General features: G+C 43.0%; 1 protein-coding gene across 2 annotated transcripts; it reads left to right on the top strand.

Moving 5' to 3' along the window:
- The first annotated feature begins 3201 nt into the window (after positions 1 to 3201).
- On the top strand, positions 3202 to 19030 carry Oser1 (oxidative stress responsive serine rich 1). Of its 2 annotated transcripts, XM_052184200.1 has the most exons (4): positions 3202 to 3331; positions 7125 to 7245; positions 11298 to 11411; positions 17768 to 19030. In XM_052184200.1, the coding sequence occupies exons 2-4, from the start codon at positions 7169 to 7171 to the stop codon at positions 18450 to 18452; spliced, it is 876 nt and encodes a 291-aa protein (XP_052040160.1). In that variant the 5' UTR covers positions 3202 to 3331; positions 7125 to 7168; the 3' UTR covers positions 18453 to 19030. The 2 variants fall into 2 exon arrangements, with proteins under 2 accessions (XP_052040160.1, XP_052040162.1); XM_052184202.1 differs by lacking the exon at positions 3202 to 3331 and having other exon boundaries at positions 7164 to 7257.
- The last annotated feature ends 2992 nt before the right edge of the window (positions 19031 to 22022 follow it).

Genomic DNA, 22022 nt, shown 5'->3' with positions numbered 1-22022 from the left:
AGTTGTAAATTAACAACTTTAAGGACCCAAGGCTTGGCCTCTGAGGTGGGAGAGGTAACCTTGTGTATCAAGAAATAAGCTGTTACTTTTCAGGAAAAGTGGAGACTATATATTAAATTAACACAGCTGGCTGAAGATTGTTAGCCATCTTCAAAATTGGAATCTTCAATATTGGAATTATTTCTAGACCAGTCTATGGTTGAGTCAGCTGAGCACAATAAGGAGAAGAGTCATTTTAACTCTTCTTTAGATTAATTTTTCCTAAGCTAGCATAACAGTCTCCATGTCTAGAGTCTTTGTCAGGATGCCCAGATCAACAGGACTGACTCCATATATGTCGACTGGTGTTCTATATACCTGATACTCACTGAGAAGCAAATAGAATGTATCCTTTATTAGCTGAGTTTTGCTTTCCCCTGGAGTACTAATTCTTTTTTGTTTGTTTTTTTTCAAGACAGGGTTTCTCTGTGTGGCCCAGGCTGTCCTGGAACTCACTCTGTAGACCATGCTGGTCTCGAACTCAGAAATCTGCCTGCTTCTGCCTCCCAAGTGCTGGGATTAAAGGCGTCGCCACCATGCCCGGCTTGGAGTACTAATTTTTACCAAGCAATGCTTTGGAACGGTAGCTCAAAAACACATATTTGGGGCTGGAGAGATGGCTCAGCAGTTAAAGAGCACTGACTGCTCTTCCAGAGGTCCTGAGTTCAATTCCACACAGTGGCTCACAGCCATCTGTAATGGGATCCGATGTCCTCTTCTGGTGTGTCTGAGGACAGCTACAGTGTACTTATACACATAAAACACATAAATAATTCTTAAAAACAAAGAAAAACAAAACCCCAACACATTATTTGGTCTAGCTTCAGGTCAGCTGACCATATTTATTATTTCCCAGGAGAGGTTGAGGAGAGCAGCTGTGAGTGAACAGGTGTGTGAAGACATTTGGGGATAAAAAGCATCTTTTATTTATCGTTGGCATGTGTGAACTGATGTGTGTACCAGTGGGCACAGATGTAAAGGCCACACTTTATGGAGTTGGTTCACCTTTCACGTTTCCATGTGTTCCAGGGACCAGGCTCAGGGGCCTTTACCTACTGAGCTAAATTCCTAACCTATCTTACTGGCACTATATGACACAGGACAAATGAAGCTAATATGTTAGTTATTTACTGTATCCTAGTCATCCCTGTGATGGTTTGTATATGCTTGGCCCAGGGAGAGGCCCGATTAGAGGGTATGGCCTTGCTGGAGTAGGTGTGTCACTGTAGGCATAGGGCTTAAGACCCTCCCTCTGGCTGGGCAGTGGTGGCACTTGCCTTTAATCCCAGCACTTGGGAGGCAGAGGCAGGCAGATTTCTGAGTTCAAGGCCAGCCTGGTCTACAGAATAAGTTACACAGAGCTACACAGAGAAACCCTGTCTTGGAAAACCAAAACTGAAACCAAAAAAAAAAAAAAGGTGGAAAATCGCAGGAATATTACATCTGAAAAGACAGTTGAGTTATTACTGTTACCAGCATCTGACAACTGTTAGTAGCCATCAGCAGTGACTAGAGGATTCTTTTTTTCATTGTGGGCCAGTTACTGTACAGAGAGGATTTAAAGGTTTTATTCAGGAACCATCACACGCTTTATGTTGAACAATCCTATGCAGATGCTTATTAACTTATGAAAGGGTCACATCCACTCAGCAGATCCCAACTGGAAACATCCTAAGTCCAACGCACTTAATACAAGTAAAGCACTGAGCACCAGAGCTCAGCAACACGGAGCACTAGGAACATAGGTCTGCCCTTGGGATCTGGGACTGAAGGGGAGGTGCGGCCTCTTCTGCAGACCAGCATCCCTAAACATATCACAGGGTGTATTTTAGCTTGGAAAAATACCAAAATTCAAAATCTGATGAAGTTCCCATCGACTGCAAAAGGCTTTCACATCATTATAAAGCAGGATCAGGGTTAAAAAAAAAAAAAAAAGCCAAGCCAGCCTCTGGAGACAGGGGGCGGTCTATCCAGGGTCTATCCAGTTAAGTGTAGATTCCATTCTCCATGGGTTGACTCTACTTAAGCTAGACATGGCTATCCTCTTTAGTAGCCACTTCTACAAGAAGTCAGTTTGGATTCAGGTGAAAACATACTCTAGGGTTTAGGTGCCAGAACCTAAACTTTCCTATTGAGTAAAGTCGTCTTTCCACGCAAGGATTTGAGAAGTGGAACTCCCGAGTGGCAGGCGACAGGGAGGCGCCCAAGATAGAACAGGTCTTGACAATGGCGGTACCAGGGGGAGGTCTTTCACAGCTCACCCTTGCCGTTATGGGTAACTGTCGGATCACTAAAAACCAGAGACTGGTAAATTGCTTAATAGCTTCTTGCAGAAATTAACATGTTAGTGCATTTCCCTGTATTTCCCACTTGATGCTCCCAAACCATCCTTGGAAAAACAAAAGCAAAATGCTTTCACTGAAACCGTTTAATTTCCAGACGAAGTAACCGGACCTCAGAGAAGCAAATAGTTGCTTACAGAGATACATCAAAACTGAAGGGCACGGGAGCCTGAGACAGGGGGATCAACACGAGTTTCAGGCTGGCCTAACGAATGAGATTCTAGTTTTTTTTTTTTTTAAGGAAAAACTACAAAACCTAAATAATTTCCATTCCAATTCCGGGCAGCATCCACCGCCTGGGCCTCGTCCAATTAATACCTTCGTGGCTTCTTTGCGGACCCAAAGAGACGACCCACGGCGAGGGTTGTGGACCGAGTGCAAGCGCCCTTGGTTACAAGTAAGAAACTCCGCCGAGCATTCCCAGAGGCATCGGCTGGCGCAAACACTCCCGCAGCCCACCAAATTCCGTTAGCTTGGTGACTTCAAGAGGACAAGAAGGAACCAGGCTACGCCAGGGGCATAGCAGCGGCTCTACAGTGCTAGTCAAGCCGCCGACTCACGACTCACGTGACAGAGAAGAGGAAATAGGCACGCCCAAAAGCCTGCCGGGAGCGAACCCAAGCCAGGGGGCGGAGGGAGCTAAAAGAATAACAGGAAATGACTTAAGACGCACGTGCTTCGGAGAGGGGTTGGAGCCGGGGCTTCGAGAGGCGGGGCTATCGCCGTACGCCTGCGTAGTTGCCGCAGGCCGAGCTGCCGAGTCACCGAGGTGGGAGGAGCGTGAGCGGTGGGCGGGGCGCGAGCCTAGTTGCGCAGGCGCAGTACGACTCTAGAGGCGCGGGCCACCCTATCTGCGGGGTTTGGATCCGGGTCAGTCAGGCGCGGCGGTCGCGGAGAGACGCTCGGAGCCGACGGGGCTGGATTCCCGGGAGCGCCCCAGCTGCGAGGAGGTGAGTGGCCTGACGGGACGAGGAGGGCCGGAGCGTCGTGTCCGCCAGGCCTGCAACCCGCGGGAGGCGGAGTCCGGCCCTCCCGTCCGGTCGCGGCGTTTCCCTGCGCCGACTGACTGGCCCGGCCCGGCCCGGCCTGGCCCTCGGCTGCCGCGGCCTGGAGTGCGAAGTTGCGCGGCCTTCGCTTCCCGCCTTCCTGCGTTCCCGGGCCGCGCCGTCCACAGCTTCCCCTTTCGTTCTCCTTGCCGCCCTTTGCCCCTTCCCGCCTTTTCCCGCCCTGCGAGCCACAGTCCTCTCCACTTGTCTCCCGCGGCTTCTGCGCCGCAGCTTCACTCCTGCCACCTCTCGGAGTCCGTGGTTGGCCGGGGCGGGCAGGGTAAAAGCCGAGACAGCTCCCCGCTTGGGTGTCCCCGAGTTCTGACCTTTCCCCGCCGGCTCCGCTTAACCGTGATAGACAGAAAGGAACGAACGTGTTGCTTTGACTGTCGTCCTGGGATTTGAGGGGTTGAGTGGGTGTGCCCAGAGAGGTGTGGATGTGTTTTTGTCCTGGGCACAGATTGATTCTGTTGGGGGCGTTCTGGAAGGTTGCTGTACAGGGTTGGGGTTTTTTCCCCCCCTTTTCGGGACTCTGTACTTTCGAGAGGTTTGGGGAAATTTCGCTTTAACTTTTTGAGGACGCGTGCAGATCTCCTTTTCTTGCTCCTGAAAATGAGGAGTTTGACTTGAAACGGAAAGAGAGCTTAGTTACGACTTCAGAAGTGTAAACAAGACTGCACAAGGTATCTGTGAAAAGAAACTGGGATGTGGTTTGACTTAAAACAGGCAAAGTAACTTCTTAACAGGCTTTTTGCAAGTCTGAGCTCTTTGGGCATACAACTTCGGAAGTAAGAGCAGTGAAGGGGTAAAAGGAGAATCTCCCACAAGTGAAGATAGGCAACCCAGTCACATGATATATAAAGCTTTTGAGCTGATGCTTCCAGAATGGAAAGCTAGGAACTAGGGGAAGCGTAATAAGCCTTTTGTAATTACAAGTGTGCTCTGATCTAGCCCCTGAGGTTAAGCCTAAGATACTCACCTTTGCTCTGTGTTAAAGTAACTGAAAAAAAAAAAAAAAACACGAGCAGTCACAATGGTGGAAGTTTGAAAACAAGTTAGGCTGTACTTTATTCTCGAAGTTTTTGGTCTGCAGCCAGATTTTTATTTTGGGCTGTTGGGGTTTTTAATGATACATCTGTTAGTGTCTCAACAAGAATGCTAAGTTTGAATTAACATCTAGGGTGGTCACCTGCCATACTATTAAGTCAGCGCTGTGTAATTAGAAGTCGTGAGGCTTAGCTGGGAAGCTTCTTAGCAAAGTGTGAGTCCTGGAGGGTAGGAGTGAGATGCCCTCTCTACTGAAATGGGGTTCCCAGGACCCCTGTATTCACTTCAGCCTCTGTTGTGACATCTAAGGTAGTACTAGGAATCCTAGAAGTACTTGTGAAAAGAGTGGATTTCTGCCTCTAGTGTTTACCAGTGTACATGTGACTTGGTGTGTACTTAAATATTTGCCACACAAATCAGATTGAGAGAATTAACTATAAACCGCATTTTTTTTTACTTGTATTATGTGTACGAGAGTTTTATATGAAGGGCAGAATGCAACTAGGGGGACTGTTTTCCTTCTGTTACTCAAGTTCTAGGAGACAAGCTCAGGTGGTCAGGCTTAGTAGCAATTCACCCATCTCATCAGTCCTTACATGCCCAGCTTTCATGGAGTTGTGGTAGCAAAAAGAAATTGTTTACAACCTGTGATAGACATTTGTAGATATGTAGAGCTCCAGACATACCAGAACTTAGCCCTCTGCTTAATATACAGAATATTGTGTGTCTGGAAGACTCCTCCTCCTGTGAAGAATTAGAGACCAGTGAAACTTGCAGTCACGTGGATGAGGCGTCCCTGTGGTTATGACCTGGTTAAATCACATATTTGGTAGAGTGGGTTTGTTATCTTCTGATATTGAAGTGAAAACTAGCTAAGTTCTTTTGAGGCTGAACATACTCACAAATGTCAAACATTGTGACATCTTGACCTTTGGAATATTAGAGGTCTCATAATAACATAACTCTCTTCTGAGAAGTAAGCTGATCTAGAATCAGTACCTAAAGGTTCATAGAGAGGCACTGCTCTCTCTGAGAGTGCCTGGGGGTGGGGGGTGGGGTGGGGGGCTAGGGGTTCCAGGTTAGATATAAAGGTAAAGTATATCCTTGGCTTAAAAATACATTGTTCTTAGTTTTACTTCTCTCCCCTTTTGGATACTGGTGTGTTTATTTGTTCAAGATTTAATACTTTGTTAATTTGAAGATTAGATTTGAGAATTTATTTGTGTTGTCTGAGTTGATGATCCTTTATCTCCTTCCTTTGTCTAAATGGAAAATCAGAGTAGCAGAAATTGAAACTTTCAGTAGTCCGACCAGTTGGTTAAGAGGAGAGTACATGGAGTCATATTTGAGAACAGTATCCTATGAATTTCTTTTCTACTTCTTTTTTGGGGGGTGGGGGTTGTTTTTTTGTTTTTGAGACAAGGTTTCTCTGTGTAGTCCTGGAACTCACTGTGTAGACCAGGCTGGCCTTGAACTCAAATCCCGCCTGCCTCTGCCTCCGAAGTGCTGGGATTAAAGGCGTGCACCACCACTGCCCTAGGCAGTGTCATCATTTCTCTTGTAATAACTACATACCCAAAGCTTACAATAAAGCTTACCCAATAAAGTTTTTGGTCAGAGGAGTAGAGTATAAGGTAACCAGCAATAATTGAAGTTTTTATTCCTGTTTTAACAACAGCAGCATACAGTTCTTCATGTATGCTGATACGTTGGTTAAAGTTGCTTTGTACAAATGTGTCATAAAATCATACTTAAAATAGTTAAGATCGGGTAGTTGACAGATATTTAACAGCGTTTTAATTAATCAGTGTTGTAGTTTCTCTTGTCTCTCTGATGATAATTTTGTCCATAGGTTTCTAGACATGTACTACCAGGGAGCTTTTCTCCCCTCATTTAATAGCCTGAAACATAGTTCTTAAATGTTGTTCCCAAAACTGTAAGAGTTTAAAGCATTAACTATTTAGGTGGTTTGAATACTGTTGGTTGTCTCTAGAATGAACTACAATCCAGAATTGGAAGGCTCACCAGTGATCCTCATTGAGGCTGGGAGATCAGTTTTTTTGTTTGTTTTTGTTTTTGTTTTTGTTTTTTTGAGACAGGGTTTCTCTGTATAGCCCTGGCTGACCTGGAACTTTCTGTAGACCAGGCTGGCCTCGAGCTCAGAGATCCTCCTGCCTCTGCCTCCCTAGTGCTGGGATTAAAGGTGTGCGAATCTGGACAAAACAAGTCCCAGATTCAGGCGTGGCACACAACTTTATATCTGGGCCACACCTTCTGCTGGAGACCTACTTAAGGACATTAAAAGAAAAATTCTCCTCTTCGCCTGCTTGTCTTGTGGGACTGAGCTACTGCTAGACCCTTAGACTTCCATTCTTAGCTGTTGCTAACCATTGTTAGGGAGTTGGACGATAGACTGTAAGTCTCAACAAATTCCCTTACTATATAGAGACTACCCATAAGTTCTGTGACTCTAGAGAACCCTAATACAGCGTGTATATGCTCGCATGTATGATAAGCTCTGTATGTAACCTGCTATTTGTAATCTGCTGCTTAAAAATAAAAAAAAAAAATGTTTCTCTCCTAACAGTAATTGTGTAAGGAAATATACTCTTGATCCCACTGATTTTCACTTTTCTTATTTCCTTTTTAGTATTAACGGGAGGGAACATCAATAGGTGTACAGAAACCTTCACAATGAAATCTGAAGCCAAGGATGGAGAGGAGGAAAGCCTGCAAACTGCCTTCAAGAAATTAAGAGTGGACGCATCAGGGTAATTGAACATGTAATATATGATTTAGGATTATTTATTTACTGGGTTTAAATATAAATAGTCTTTTTGTTTAAAATGTTATTCTTGTTACTTTGTTCATACTAGGGTATGTAAATGGTAATATCTTGTCTATATTCTGTATAAATATCTGAAAAGCAGCCCTTCATTTTACTCTTAAGGGAGAGTGTTTTGGTTTTCCTTAACTCTGAGGAGATCCTCCTTTCCTATTTTAATGTTAAATATTTAAATGTTAAATCAAGTAGTATCTCACCAGGGACTTCTCATATGCTGCAAGGGAATCACAGTAATTTTTATTTTTTTAACTAAAAGTGAATTGACCCACTAAAGGTCCTGAAGATATTCATGATTTCAGTCTCTAATTGTTTATGGAAACCTGTATGGGTCTGTCGCCAAGATCAATAGTCTTAGAGCCTTTGGCCAAACTAATTGGGGTATCTGCAGACCAGCTGCTGTGTTAAGTATTATTTCACCCTTTAAAAATGTCATGTATGGATAGATCTCTTATGCTAGTCCTTCTGGCCCTAAGCCAGATGAAAACTTGTATTAATGATTATGGTTTTTTTTTTTGGTTTTTTTTTTTTTTGGTTTTTTTTTTTGGTTTTTTTTTTTTTTAATGACTTGGAGTGCAAACTGAGCACTGAAAGCTCAAGTCGAGCACTAGTAATAGTCTTACTCACCAGTATCTCAGTCCTGCCCTGGGGAGTAAGTATCTGGAACACATTTAAAACTCTCTGCTGGCTTAGAAGACAGACACTGCTTTGTTTTTTGTTTTTTTCTGAGGTAGGGTTTCTCTGTGTAGCCCTGGCTGTCCTAGAACTCACTTTGTAGACCAGGCTGGCCTTGAACTCCGCCTGCCTCTGCCTCCCAAGTGCTGGGATTAAAGGCGTGTGCCACCACCACCCAGCAGAAGACAGACACTGCTGTCATCTTAGTTTAGAGGCTGCTCACAAAATTAGGTCACTTTCTACTGGTAGAAGTTATAGTATGTTCTGAGTATGAACCCAGAGTGTCTTGCTCCAGAACCTGTTCTTAGCCATTCTTTCATGAGATCTATTGCAGACAGCATGGAAATAATTTACAAACTAAATTCTAAATAGATGCTAATAAGCTGCTTTCCCGTGACTAGTACTGTTTCTGGCTTACCCTAGAGTATTTATGCTACTAGAGCTGCTTAGTGAATGTTAAGATGATCAAGTTTGCTTCCATGGTACTTAGAAAAGTGTCATTTTCCCCAGTGGTTTTCCAGCATAGTTTCTGCCATATCAGCGCTAATTTTCACTCTTGGGCTTTTGAGACAAGGTCTTACTATGAATTCTAGTCTGGCTTCCTAATCACCATCCTTCTTTCTCAGTCTTCTGAATGCTGCATTATATCCATGTACCACCATTCCCAACTCTTACTGTTGCTGTTGGGTTTTTTTTTTTTTTTTGTTTTTGATGGAGGTAGTCTGCCCTGTGGATAGACCTGGGGATCTGGCTCAGGGTAACTTAAGTGTGGTGCCGCTGAGCTGTATCTCCTAGCCCGTGACAAACCTTTTGAGAAAAGGAAACGAAGTGGAAAAATATAACCCTAGATTGTGGTTTTAATAAATTCTTTGTAATTTTTGGTATACGTGACTTAAATAAAAAAAAAATAGAAATATACACATACTTGCATATAAATCCTCTAGTCTATAAACCTATATAAGTAACTTTTCACATGTACACTTCTCCCTCATGTTTTAAGAAATTGAAATGTAAGCTCTGTATTGTGGCACATAATTTTAATCCCAGAACTCAGGAAGCAGGCAGATCTCTGTATTATGAGACCAGTCTGGTCTACATAGGGAGTCCCAGGACAGCTAGGGTTACATAAAGAGACTCTGCTTCACAAAGAGAAAAGAAATTAGAATGTAAAACTAAGCTAAAAATAAAATTAAGCTGTTGATGGCACTATGAGTTATTTAGACAGTTATAAAATGCCTTGCAAAATATCCATGCAGTTTATGGTTGTAAATTACTTATTTGGGTGCTGGAGACAGGGCTCAGTGGTGAAGAGCTCATACTGCTCTTGCAGAGGACCAAAGTTCAGTTCCCAGCACCTATGTCTTTAGCTATTTATAATACAGCTCCAAGGAGATCCTGTTCCTCTGGCTTCACTGAGAGTTGAATTCAAAAGCACATACCCATTCACAGATAGAAATAATAAAAATATGCCTTTTAAAGAAATTACATATTTGTAACATGTAATATGCCTTTATTAGAATTATAGGAGGAACAGTAGAGAATATTTGAGAAGGGATGAGTAATTAGTGTGACTAAGCAGAGTAAGACTTGGAGAGTCTGTGCAGCATTTGTTTCCTACTGTTGTCATATACCTGCTGAGGACTGGCTCATTAAGCTTTACCAGGAATTTAGCATGATCTTGTTCAACAGGTTTTGATTTTCAGTGGTATTTGTCTTATCAGAACAAATGTCTTTGTATTCCTTATAAATCAATAAACCTTTTGACTATAAAATATTATTAGAAAAAATAAAAGGATAAGAAGTAAGTGACAATTTACTTTAATCTCTAGGTCCTTTATATGTAATGCTGTATATGGTCTTTTATTTATTTGTTGTTTTTCTGAGACATGGACAAGTTCTGTGGGTTTAGCAAGGCTGATTCCAGGCTTGTGATCCTCAGCCTCCTGAGTGCAGGAATTATAGTGTTTTAGATCATGCCGTACACCGGCATTTACCATAGTGTCTCTTATGATAATTCGGATGTGCTCTCGTGTCTTGAAAAGTTCTTTGTGCTTATAACTTTAGGGGGACCTGGCCTACACCTTTTTATGTATGTAGCCCAGGCTGGACTTAACTTCCTTTAATCCTTCTGCCACTGCTTCTAGAATTACAATCAGGCACTACTCTGTGTGTGTGTGTGTGTGTGTGTGTGTACACATGTACATGCATGTAGAGAGAGACAACATGGAATGCTATTCCATGGGTGCTATCCATCTGTTTTTTTGTTTTGTTTTTAAGACAAACTCTCACTAGCCTGGAGCTTGACAAGTAGGCTCTGCTGGCTGGCCAGTGAGCCCCTGGATCCTGTCTTCCCCACAGCCAGCTCTGTGAATACAAGCACACACCACTACACCTGGCTTTTTAATGTTAATGCTGGGATTCAAACTCAAGTTCTTGTGTTAAATAGATTTTGGAAGGACGTATATCAAAGTGCTTATTTGGTAGTCTTGATGCAGATAGTTGTCTTTGCTGGGAACCCATTTAAAAGTATTTTTAAAGAAAAGATTTAACTGAGTAACATTTCAGACTCACTAGTTGTAAAAATAGGAACATCTTTCTAAAAGTTGTAAAATACTCAAAAGCGTTATCCTTTGCTAGTTGAATTGACTCTAATGATAGGCCCCTAAACTTAGTTCCTATGTCTCTGGTTTCGTAGGTGAAAGAATGTCAGTGTCATTAGCATTCTCACTGAACATAGAAGGCTTGATCTGCCCCAGATAAACAGCCTGAAAATCTATTTATAGCCCACTGCTGGTTACATGTACAGATCATTCTCTGGCTTATGATCCTGCAACCATGGGTTTTTAGGGATCTTTCCAGTTTGGTTTTGGAGGAAATTTTACATTAAAAGCTAATTTATTTTTTTTTTATTTGTTTCCTTGTTTGTTGCTTGCTTGGTTGGTTGGTTGGTTGGTTTTTGAGATAGGATTTCCCTGTGTAACTGTGTCCTACCCAGCTCTGTGATTATAAGTACACACTGCACTGTATACTGCCTTACCATAGTGTCTCAGAATAATCCAAATGTGGTTTCTGTCCTGGAACTCGCCTTGCAGACCAGAGTGACCTTGAATTCAGAGATCCACTTGCCTCTGCCTCTTGAGTGCTAGGATTAAAGCTCAAATGCTCAGCTCAAAGCTGAATCTTGAGAACTGTAAACTAGAAAGAAAAAAGGGTGTCATTCAAAGTTGTATTAGGGTTAGTTGTATTAGGGAAAGTTGTCCTCGTGATGTAGCTTTCCATCACCGTAAACTTTGTTCTTGTCCTCAGGTCCATCATATCTCTGTCTGTCGGAGAAGGCACAAGTGTCAGAGCATCAGTCAGAGCAGCAGCAGACGATACCAAACCGAAAACCATGTGTGCATCTAAAGACAGTTGGCATGGGTAAGAGTGCCCCCCTTCCCTTTTAATTACAATTATTGATTTGGGACGTGGTACCTTCTAGGGAGAGTGTATAGAAATCAAAGGACAACTTTTGAGACTTAGTTTTCCACCGCATATGTTTCAGGGATCAGACTCTGGTTTAAGGATAGCTTAAGGACCTTTATTCTAAGCTATCTCTGGCCTGGGTAAGAGCGTCCTATGCAGAAGATTATATTGTTTTGGGCTTTAAATGTGTGCCTGCTTATTTGCATGTGTATGTGTTTGCATGCTTTTTTGTATATACATGTGCCTGTACAGAGACTGTTGGAATCCCTGGAACTGGATTTACAAGATGTGAGTCACTTGGGTTCTCTATAAGAAAAGCAAATGCTCTTAACCACTGAGCCATCTCAACCTCCACTGCTTAAAGACTTTTGTCTCATTTATTTTTTGTTTTGAAGAGATGCTATGGCCAAGGCAGCTGATAGAAGAACTAGTTTATTTGGGGCTCACTGTTTCAGAGGTTGGTGTCTATGCCCATCATGGCAGAGAGTGTGGTAGGCTGGCCGGCAGGAAGGCAGGCACAATCTGGAGTGGTAGCTGGGAGCTCACTTCTTGAGAGACAGCTGTGAGGAAGAGAGCCACCGGCAGTGGTGTGGACTTCTGAAACCTCAGAGCCCTCCTCCAGTGTCACACCTCTGAGAAGACCATACCTTCTAATCTTTTCAGACAGTTCCACTGACAGGGGACCACATTTTCAAACATAGGAGCCCATGGAGGCCATTCTCATTTAAGCCACCACATTGAGTAATTTAGGATTGGGTTTTCTTTCTTTCCCAAGTGTCCAAGAAGAGTATGCTGTGATCCAACCTTTTAAGACCCAGTGATTCTTCTCAGACACTCCACTCTTTGACCCAGTTTGGCCATTAACTTACTAAATAGCTCAGTTTGTCCTCAAAACAGCTTCCCAGTTTCTGGAATTATAAGTCTGAACCACCATGCCTGGCTTCATAGTTTTTAAAAATGAGTTTACTAAGACATTTTCTGTGTCTTGCCTTTGTTTGTGCTGGTGCATGGCAGACAAGTACACTTAGCCACTGAGGTACATCCCCAGGCTCATTACTATAAAGTGCCCTAGCTTTGTCCTAAGGTCTGTGATGTCTGAAGTTAGGGTTACGAGTCTCCATTGCTGCCAGCATGTATTTCTTTCCTGGCCTTTTAATCACTTTGCTTTTAAATGCTGGTGTGTCACATAAATAGCATGTGGCTTGATTCTGCTTTATTCGGTCTATTAAATACTTTTTTTTTTTAAAGATTTATTTATTAAATGTACACTGTAGCTGTCTTCAGACACTCCAAGAGAGGGCGCCAGATCTCATTACAGATGGTTTCGAGCCACCATGTGGTTGCTGGGATTTGAACTCAGGACCTTCAGAAGAGCAGTCAGTGCTCTTAACCGCTGAGCCATCTCTCCAGCCCTAAATACTTTTTTTTTAATTGGTGTATTTGTGCGTTTACCATTTAAATTTATTTTATAACTTTTTTTGAGACATGAGGTCTCACTCTGTAGCCCAAGCTAGTTTAAAGTACATTGTGTAGCCCAAGCTGGCTTTGACTTCCTGGCCAGTTCTTTGTTTACCTATTAGGAATCGTGCCCAGCCTTGTTAGGGTTTTTCTGTTTTCCCTCCCTTACCAACTGCCCTTTCTTCATCTTTTACTAAATAAATGATTTGAAAAAAATTTTATTTTTACCTCTACTAATTTAGAAGATATTTATCATCTTTTTAGAAAGTATTTGCCTAGCCGGGCCGTGGTGGCGCACTCCTGTAATCCCAGCACTTGGGAGGCAGAGGCAGGTGTATTTCTGAGTTAAGGCCAGCCTTGTCTACAGAGTGAGTTCCAGGACAGCCAGGGCTATACAGAGAAACTCTGTCTTGAAAAAAAAAATCCAAAAAAACCAGGAAAAAAAAAGTATTTGGCTTTGAAGCTGTAAACTTTTAATAAAAGCCAAAAGTTAATAATACAATTTCCCTTAGTACTTACTCATTTAATAATATAAACTCCTTTAGTACTTATTCGATTGCCTGTCTTTCATGATATGATTACTCAGTAGGCTGATCCTGCTTTACTTTTAATCCCACAGGTTAGGTTTTGTTGTTATTTCTTACTAGTCGTTAATTTGTTAATAATTGCATTTTTAGTTTCTTTGTCCATAGTTCTTGTACTCTAGATCCTGCCACATACAGCCTCCTTTTCTATTCCTAAAGAGTTCATTTGGTCAAAGACTGTTGGTAAATAAGGTGTTACATTGCTCTGTGCAGAGTACATTTGAGTGGTTCTCCTTGGGCTGTCCAAAAGCTCAGCGGTGGAGTTTGCCTAGGGTATGACAAGCCCTCCTTGTCTGTTCATTCCCCAGCACTACAAATAGTTAGGAATGGTTACTTCTGGAATTATATAATACTGTGTTTTGTTAGTAAATATTTTGCCCCTCTTCCCACTCTAGCCACATTGAATAAATCCCAATTTCTGGTCTTTACTATTTGTCCATTTTAATTGGTTTCTTGAGAATAGAGCCTTGTTTCTTAGGCACAGATTGTTACCCCAAGTTTGGTGACAAATATACTTTGCTTTATCTGAGAGTACCTTTATTTCATTCTGTTTTGTAAGATAGATTGGTTGTATCTGAAATTGTTGTTTCTGGATTGACAGTTTTAGCTCTTGGTGGTGTTTCTTGTCTTCTGACTTTATTGTGCTGCTGTTGAAAGGCCTACATCTGCCTAAGGTCTTTGCCATGATCTTTTAAATCACATCTCTCATTGTCTGTTCCTATTCCTTCTGTGGTACTGGAGCTTGAACCTAGCTCCTTCCTTCCTTCCTTCCTTCCTTCCTTCCTTCCTTCCTTCCTTCCTCCCTCCCTCCCTCCCTCCCTCCCTCCCTCCCTCCCTCCCTCCCTCCCTCCCTCTCTCTCTCTCTCTCAAGATAGGGTCTCTCTGTGTAGCCTTGGTTGTCCTGGAATTCACTCTGTAGACCAGGCTGTCCTTGAACTCAGAGATCCGCTTGCCTCTGTGGGCTGGGATTAAAGGTGTGCGCCACCACTGCCCAGCTTGCTCTATTTATTCTTAAAACAGTTTGTAAATGTAGAGCTTTTCTGTTAGACTGACTACTTTTACATGTATTTTTTCCTTTTCCCTAGTACCTTTTAGGACACGGGTTAGCAGACCCGTTTTCTAGAATGGTAAACACACCTGTAACTGAAGCTCTTGAGAGACTGAAAGAATTTTCAGTTTGAGATCTGACTTAATCTACAGTGAGGCTCTATCAAACAAACAACAAACAGGTAGCAGGGGGTTAAGAAGAGAGGGACAGACTGACTGACTGACTGATCCGACTCACTGACTCAAGAGGCCAAAGTCATGGATGTTTCCTAGGAACTTACCGAAGAGAAGGCTTGTCACTGCTGTTGTGTGGTCATCCTGCATTTCAGTTGCTGAGGCAATTTCAAGATGAAGTAGTCAACCTGGTGGGGGTTCTGCTAGAGTGTGTGGTAAAGGGCACCCACTTTACTGATTTATCCCTTCCTCTGTCTGAAATAGATCTAGCTCTCCTAGTGTGCTCATCTACCCTTCAGATTGCATGGTGCTTTTGGATGTTTTATATTATCTTGTGTGTGTGCATATGTATGTATACAGATGTTGGTATGTACCACAGAGTACATTTGGAAGTTACAGGACAGTTCTATGGAGTTGGTTCTCTGTAGGTTCTAGGGATTGAACTCAGGCTACTAGATTTGTAAAACAATTACTCACTGAGTCATCTCCCCTGTTCCTGGTTGGATCCATCCATCCATCCATCCTTCCTCCCTCCCTCCCTCCCTCCCTCCCCCCCCCCCTCTCTCTCTCTCTCTCTCTCTCTCTCTTCTTCTTTCTTTCTTTCTTTCTTTCTTTCTTTCTTTCTTTCTTTCTTTCTTTCTTTCTTTCTCTCTCTCTCTCTCTTTCTTCCTTTCTTTTCTTTCTTTTCTTTTTTCTTCTTTCTTTCTTTCTTTCTTTCTTTCTTTCTTTCTTTCTTTCTTTCTTTCTTTCTTTCTTTCTTTCTTTCTTTTTCTTTCTTTCTTTCCTTCCTCCCTCCCTCCCTCCCTCCCTCCCTCCCTCCCTCCTTTCCTTTATTCCCTTTTCCCTTCTCCCTTTTCCCTTTTCCTTTTCCTTTCTTCTGTCACTGTCTTCAGACACACCAGAAGAGGGCATCTGATCTCATTAGAGATGAGAGCCACCATGTGGTTGCTAGGATTTGACCTCAGAGCCTTTGGAAGAACAGCTAGTGTTCTTAACCTCTGAGCCATCTCTCCAGCCCACCCTTGTTGGATTCTTGAACTAAGATGCTACTTCTCAATGCCCAACTTGTAGGTGGTAGCTAAGTGGGCCCCAAACGGTGGGAGAGAATGGAGAGGAAAAGGAATGAAGGGTCATCCTCTGTAGCTCAGTTGTAGCCATTGAAGAGCATGGTTCACAGGCTGTACAAATACAAGACAGGCAAAGCACATGCTGAAACATGTGTGAGGCTTTGGCTTGACCCAAGCTCCCCACTCTAGTAAAAGACCCAAGTAGAGGGACAGATCTAAGTTGCCCTACAGGTTGCAGTCTGCTGACCTTTGTTATAAATAGATATCTTCACGTCAGTGGTTCTCATAGCAGTATTTTATTTAGTCTGTTTCATTTAATTCCAAATACAGTTTTATTTTCCTTTCCCTTTCTATTTCTGTGAGACAGGGTCTCACTGTAACTCAGGCTGGCCTTGGGCTTACAATCCCTCCATCCACTTCACTTCCAAGGAGCTGTCTAGTTGATTTCCCCACACCCCTACTTTTCCTTCCTCGTCCCTCCCCTCTCCCAATCCCTCTTGAGACAGGTGGTTTGCTTGTTTGTTTTGTTTTTGTTTTTTTTGGTTTTTTCTTTGTTTTTGGATTTGGTTTTGGTTTTTTCGAGACAGGGTTTCTCTGTGTAGCCCTGGCTGTCCTGGAACTCACTCTGTAGACCAGGCTGGCCTTGAACTCAGAGATCCGCCTGCCTCTGCTTCCCAGAGTGCTGGGATTACAGGTGTGCGCCACCACCACCCGGCTTGCTTGTTTGTTGTTAATGTAGTCCTGGCTGTTCTGTAATTTACTATGTAGCCAAGGTTGGCCTTAAATTTGGAGATCTGCTTGCCTGTTTCCCAGAGTGCTGGGATTAAATGTGTGTTTGCTTTTTATTTCTTAAAGTTCTGTATCAGGGCCTTGAAAATGGGTTACTGGGTAAAAGGTGCTTCAGTGCTGCCAAGCCTACAGCTCTGAGTTCAGTTTCTGGGATCCACATGGTGTAAGGCGAGTACTAACTCCTAAAAGATGCCTGTCATGTATGCACCCTAGCACATGCATGCCAACTCCTCCCCCAAATAAAAGTTGTTTTTTTAAAAACTATTTTAAAGTCCTGTCTGCTGCTGCTTCTGTGTCATTGTCTTCATCTTCCTCTTCTACTTGTTTTCTAATTTGCTTGGCGGTTTTACGTCTCTTTTCTTCATTTAGCTTTTTTATTTAAATGTTTGTTTGAATGTTTGCTCTATAGTGTACTTAATAATTCTTAGTTTTTAGAAGCTTGACACACTAAATCCTGTGTTGGAGTTTGTGTGGGGCTGTGCTCATGCATGCACACTCACAAGTGAGGCCTAGGGGCAGTGTGCTGTGTGTCTTCCTCAGCTGCTCACCCTTCTGCTGTGTTTTTGCTTCTTTGTTTTTTGAGGTAAGGTCTTTGAATCTGGAGCTCCTTGTACCTAGCTGGACTGGCTGAACAGGAAGTTCTGGACAGGGACTTCCTGTTTCCCCAGCATGAGAATTATAGGTGCTTGCGGCTGCAGCCAGCTTTTTTACATGGTGGCTGGCATGGCAAGTACTTTACTGACAGAGCCAGCTCTCACTTTGTTACTTTTATTGTTTGTTTTTGTTGGCTGTTACCAGTGATAGTGATTTGTAACGCGGGCACCCTGTTTGTCAGTGCTGGCACAGTGGCTTTGTAGCATTAGCCTTGGTACTGAGCCATATTCAGGCTGAGGGGACTGCATTTTGGTTTTACTACATCAGTTTATCTGCTTTTCCCATGCTTGCAAGCCAAGAATGGAAGGAATAGTGTTATATGCCCTGTCTCCCTTATGTCTGGCCTGGGTGATTGTGTTTTCTCATTGTTTCTGTAGATTGCTAATAAAGGATGCTGAATTTCTGGGGACACAAAGTCTTAGGTAGTTTGTAAATGGAGGCATTGATGACCTTAAACTCAAAGGTCTGTTTCTAGCTGTCACGTGGGCCCTCTCGGGAGGGCTCTGTATCTCCACATCTGTGTCTTTTTCTCTTTTAGATCTACAAGGAAGTCTTCACGAGGAGCAGCGAGAACCCAGCGTCGTAGACGCTCTAAGTCTCCTGTTCTTCATCCTCCCAAGTTCATCCACTGCAGTACAACAGCATCTCCTTCCGGCAGCCAGCTTAAGCACAGAAGCCAGACTGAGGCACCCGATGGCAGCAGTGGACGGGGAATTTCAACACCCAAAGAGTTCAACACAGGAGAAAACTCTACTTCTCTTGATATTAATCACACAGGAGCAGCCATTGAGCCTCTGAGAAGTCCTGTTCTGAGGCTCCCATCAGAGAGTAAAACAGAAGAGCTCTCTGATGCTACCCAGGTCTCCCAAGAAAGTCTTAAGGCCAACGATCTCTCTGACTTTCAATCTGTTTCCAAGCTAAGCCAGGGCAAACCATGTGTGTGTGTAGGCAAGGAGTGCCAGTGTAAGAGGTGGCATGATATGGAAGTGTATTCCTTTTCAGGTCTGCAGAATGTCCCTCCTTTGGCCCCAGAACGAAGATCACTTGAGGACTACTCTCAGTCACTGCACTCCAGAACTCTGTCTGGCTCTCCTCGATCCTGTTCCGAGCAAGCTCGTGTCTATGTGGATGATGTGACCATTGAGGACCTAGCAGGCTACATGGAGTATTACTTGTATATCCCTAAGAAAATGTCCCACATGGCAGAGATGATGTACACCTGATAACAAGAAGCTAATTCATGTGCTTTAAACCAATGAAAGGTTGTCAGAGGTTTAGTTAACGGCAGACCCGGTGGCCACTCTGAGAAGACATCTCTGCTCACTGTGCTTGCAATAAAAACTATTCTTGGCATCTCAGTTAATCTTCATTCTGTCAGTTTACTGAGTTCTTATGTACCTGTCAAGGCAAGCAGGTCAAAGAAAATCTCTCCTAAAAATGTTCTGAGGGCTGAAGAAACCATAATGACTGGAGACTGGCAGCAGTGGGGACACGGTGAAATGCTTATAAGACAGCGTATTTCAGACCTGCTTACCATGTGGCAGCAAGAAACTCAAATGTGCATTTGTAACTGAACTGAGCACTTAGATGCCAGCCCATCAATAGTAGAGCTTATGAGACTCATTTAAACTGTCTTTGGGTTAACACGGGTTTGTGTCATTAAAGGTTTCTTATGTTACTGTTGAGTCAGATATCTTAAGGTTTAGATTCAGTTTGAATAAACCAGGTGGCCTGTCCTATATTGTTTTGAGGGAGTCATTAACCTTACTGTCACTAAATAAACCCCTGCTGGTGCTGTTTATCCAGAGGTATTGTGTGTTGTTTCTCAAACAAGCTGTTTAAAACGGGACTGCTAAGCACTTGATGAGTGTGTGTGTTGTACTTGAAACTGGTGTGTTGCTCCATTTCTGGTTATGTGTCTGATGTTTTTCTTTCAGTCAGTTGTAGTTTAGGTCTTAAGCCACTCAATGTGTTTTAGATGTTATCTCTCACCCTAAAATCCCTGGAGGATTTCATATGTAAACTGATAAGCACTTTTGGTGAGTCATTGTAAAGTCCTCTCCAAAGTTTGGTTAAATGGCTCAAACTCACATTAACTAGAAGGATGAATTCTTTCCTTTTCCAGGTGATTTGGTCCCCCCCCCCTTTTTTTTTCCTTCCTTCCTTCCCTGAGGTAGTGTGTTCCTATGTAGCCCTGGCCTGGTATTCCCTCTGTAGACCATGCTGGTCTTGAACTCAGATCTGTCTGCCTCTGCCTCATAAGTGCTGGGACTAAAGGCTTGTGCCACAATACCTGGCCTGCTTTTACATTTTATATGTGCCTTGTAGCTTCTGTTTTAATTCACATTATGCACAACTAAAATTACAAAAATGTTTAGCCATGAAAGATACCAGGAAGTTTGTTTCATTCAGTTAGCAGGGTAAGTCTTCACTGTTCACAAAAGTACCTCATTGGCCTTAGAGTTGACTCAAGACTGGATCTGGGTTTTACATAGGAGTCCTTTTCACTTGGAAGTGAGAAACAGTTTTACTAGAAAAGTCTAAAACCTAAGCTTTGGGAGACAGCTGCTAGCTTAGTATGCATCTGGTAAGGAGAAGGCTCTTGTTAGAGTGAGGAGCAAGATGTCACCGTGGCACTGGTGGTGACAGGATGTGGACTTTCATCTTAAGGCAGCTTTTCCAGGATAGGACGAGGAGAATAGGATTGTTTGCTTTGCATATCTCTAATGTTTGACTTCATAGACATCTACATGTATTTTCCAGGAGATCACAAGTTAGGTGATCACCAGTAAGTCATGTACCTCTTAGCTAGGGACCATTCATATTCCTAAAGGTCCAAACTCCAGGATACCCAGACTACACAGAGCCACTTAGGGTATTTTTGGTTGTAAAGATGCCATTCCAACAGGTAGTGTTTTTGTCTTGTCTTTTTTTTTTTTTTTTTCCTTGAGACAGGGTTTCTCTGTGTAGCCTTGGCTGTCCTGGAACTCACTCTGTAGACCTGGCTGGCCTCGAACTCAGAAATCTGCCTGCCTCTGCCTCCCAGAGTGCTTGAATTACAGGCGTGCACCACCACCGCCTGACAGTCCTAAGTCTCTTAAAATTGTTTTGTTTTATAAAGGACAAAGTCCCAGTGACCTAATAACTTCTTGAAGGGGTCAGATCCGAGCATAGACATTGCAGATTTGTGGGAATAAGCTGTAAATTATTTGTATTCCTCAAACTCATCCTCAAACTTTTTGGGTGTGGTCTCATAACACTCAGGAGGCAGAAACAGGAGTAGTTTGAGTTCAAGTCCAGCCTAGGTTATATGCCAAGATCCTGTTGTCTCAAACATTGCATATTGGGGTTTAAAAATTAAACTGCACATCCAATTGGACAAATTTCATATTCCTGGGATCATTGACTTGTGGATGTGACTTGATCTTTGCCAAGGGGCCTAGAAATCATGGGGGTGTGGATTTCATAAGTCCTCAAAAGTAGGTTCTGTAATGATATAAGGCCTTGGGTGCATATTCTGAAGAATGACTCCTAGTTTTCACATGCTTCTATTTTGATACTTCTTAACCAATTGGTCACTGGGATGTATTTCTTGGTAGCAGGTGCTGGGAATACAACAGTGAGCAGAACAAAGTTCTGCTCTGTGGGGGAAAGGGGATCATAGTGGGTATGGATTAGGAAAAGAGAACAGGTCAAGGGAAGTGGGATTTCTATTGCATTTAAGGCAGAAGCTTCTGTGGTAAAGTGACATTGGCTCTGAAGGAGTCAGTGGGAGCTGTGTGGACAATTAAGAAAGTACCCTTGGGGGCTGGAGAGATGGCTCAGAGGTTAAGAGCATTGACTGCTCTTCCAGAGGTCCTGAGTTCAAATCCCAGCAAACACATGGTGGCTCACAGCCATCCCTAATGAGATCTGATGCCCTATTCTGGTGTTTCTGAATACAACTATAGTGTGCTTATATAAAAATAAATCTTAAAGTACCCTTGACCAGCAGAATCACTAGAATCTAAAGCCGTGAGGTCAGAGGTGCAGGGTGGGGTCAATTTGTGAATAATCAATGGGTAGTTTGGCTCCTAGTGAGTGAGGTTGTGGTTTGCTGGGTGTGTGAAGGGTGAAGACATGAAGAGAGAAGTTTGAAGCCAATCTCACACTGTTTCCCTGGATAGCCTAGGTTCACTCCTGCCTTAGCCTTCAAATGCTGGGGTTACAGGCATCTGGTATGGAGACCCGAACACTGGCTACTGAGTGGATTATTGAGAAGTTTGTAGCCTTTGGTGGCTGGAAAGCCAGCAGTGCGGGAGCTATGTCTTGGAATTGTTTTACAGGTAGAACAGAAGAGAGACCTAATTTAGGGTGTAGGAAAATAGGAATGAAGACTGTTCTGACAGCTTTTAAGTAGTTAAGAGCTGGTGCAGATTTGGTAGGGGGAATTGGGGATTTGGTTTTCCTGTCTGAAATGTATATTAGATGTGTAGGGCAATTGAGTGAATCCTTGCATTAGTTACTCAAGTCAGGAGAGGCACAGCTGGTGAGCTAAACAGGAGCTATAAGTGTGGATTTTTAAGAAATGATGCTAATATATTTCGGTAGAAGAAATAAAGGAGTATGTGTGTGAATGCTGGGCTTTCTGTTCATTGGGGGGGAGGGGCTGAAACTGCTAGAAATACCTATTTGAACTAAACAATTTACTTTAGAAAAAGTAGATTGTTTTTAAAGCTGTAAGAGAATAATACCTAGGCAGTGACTATACAGAAGTTAGAGGAACAGGCATCTGGCATAGGGTAAAGGAGCTA

Source organism: Apodemus sylvaticus, chromosome 5 (genome assembly GCF_947179515.1).
Source record: "Apodemus sylvaticus chromosome 5, mApoSyl1.1, whole genome shotgun sequence".
NCBI classification, from domain to species: domain Eukaryota; kingdom Metazoa; phylum Chordata; class Mammalia; order Rodentia; family Muridae; genus Apodemus; species Apodemus sylvaticus.
Note: the sequence above shows the minus strand (reverse complement) of the source record. Positions and strands in the feature narration are given on the sequence as shown.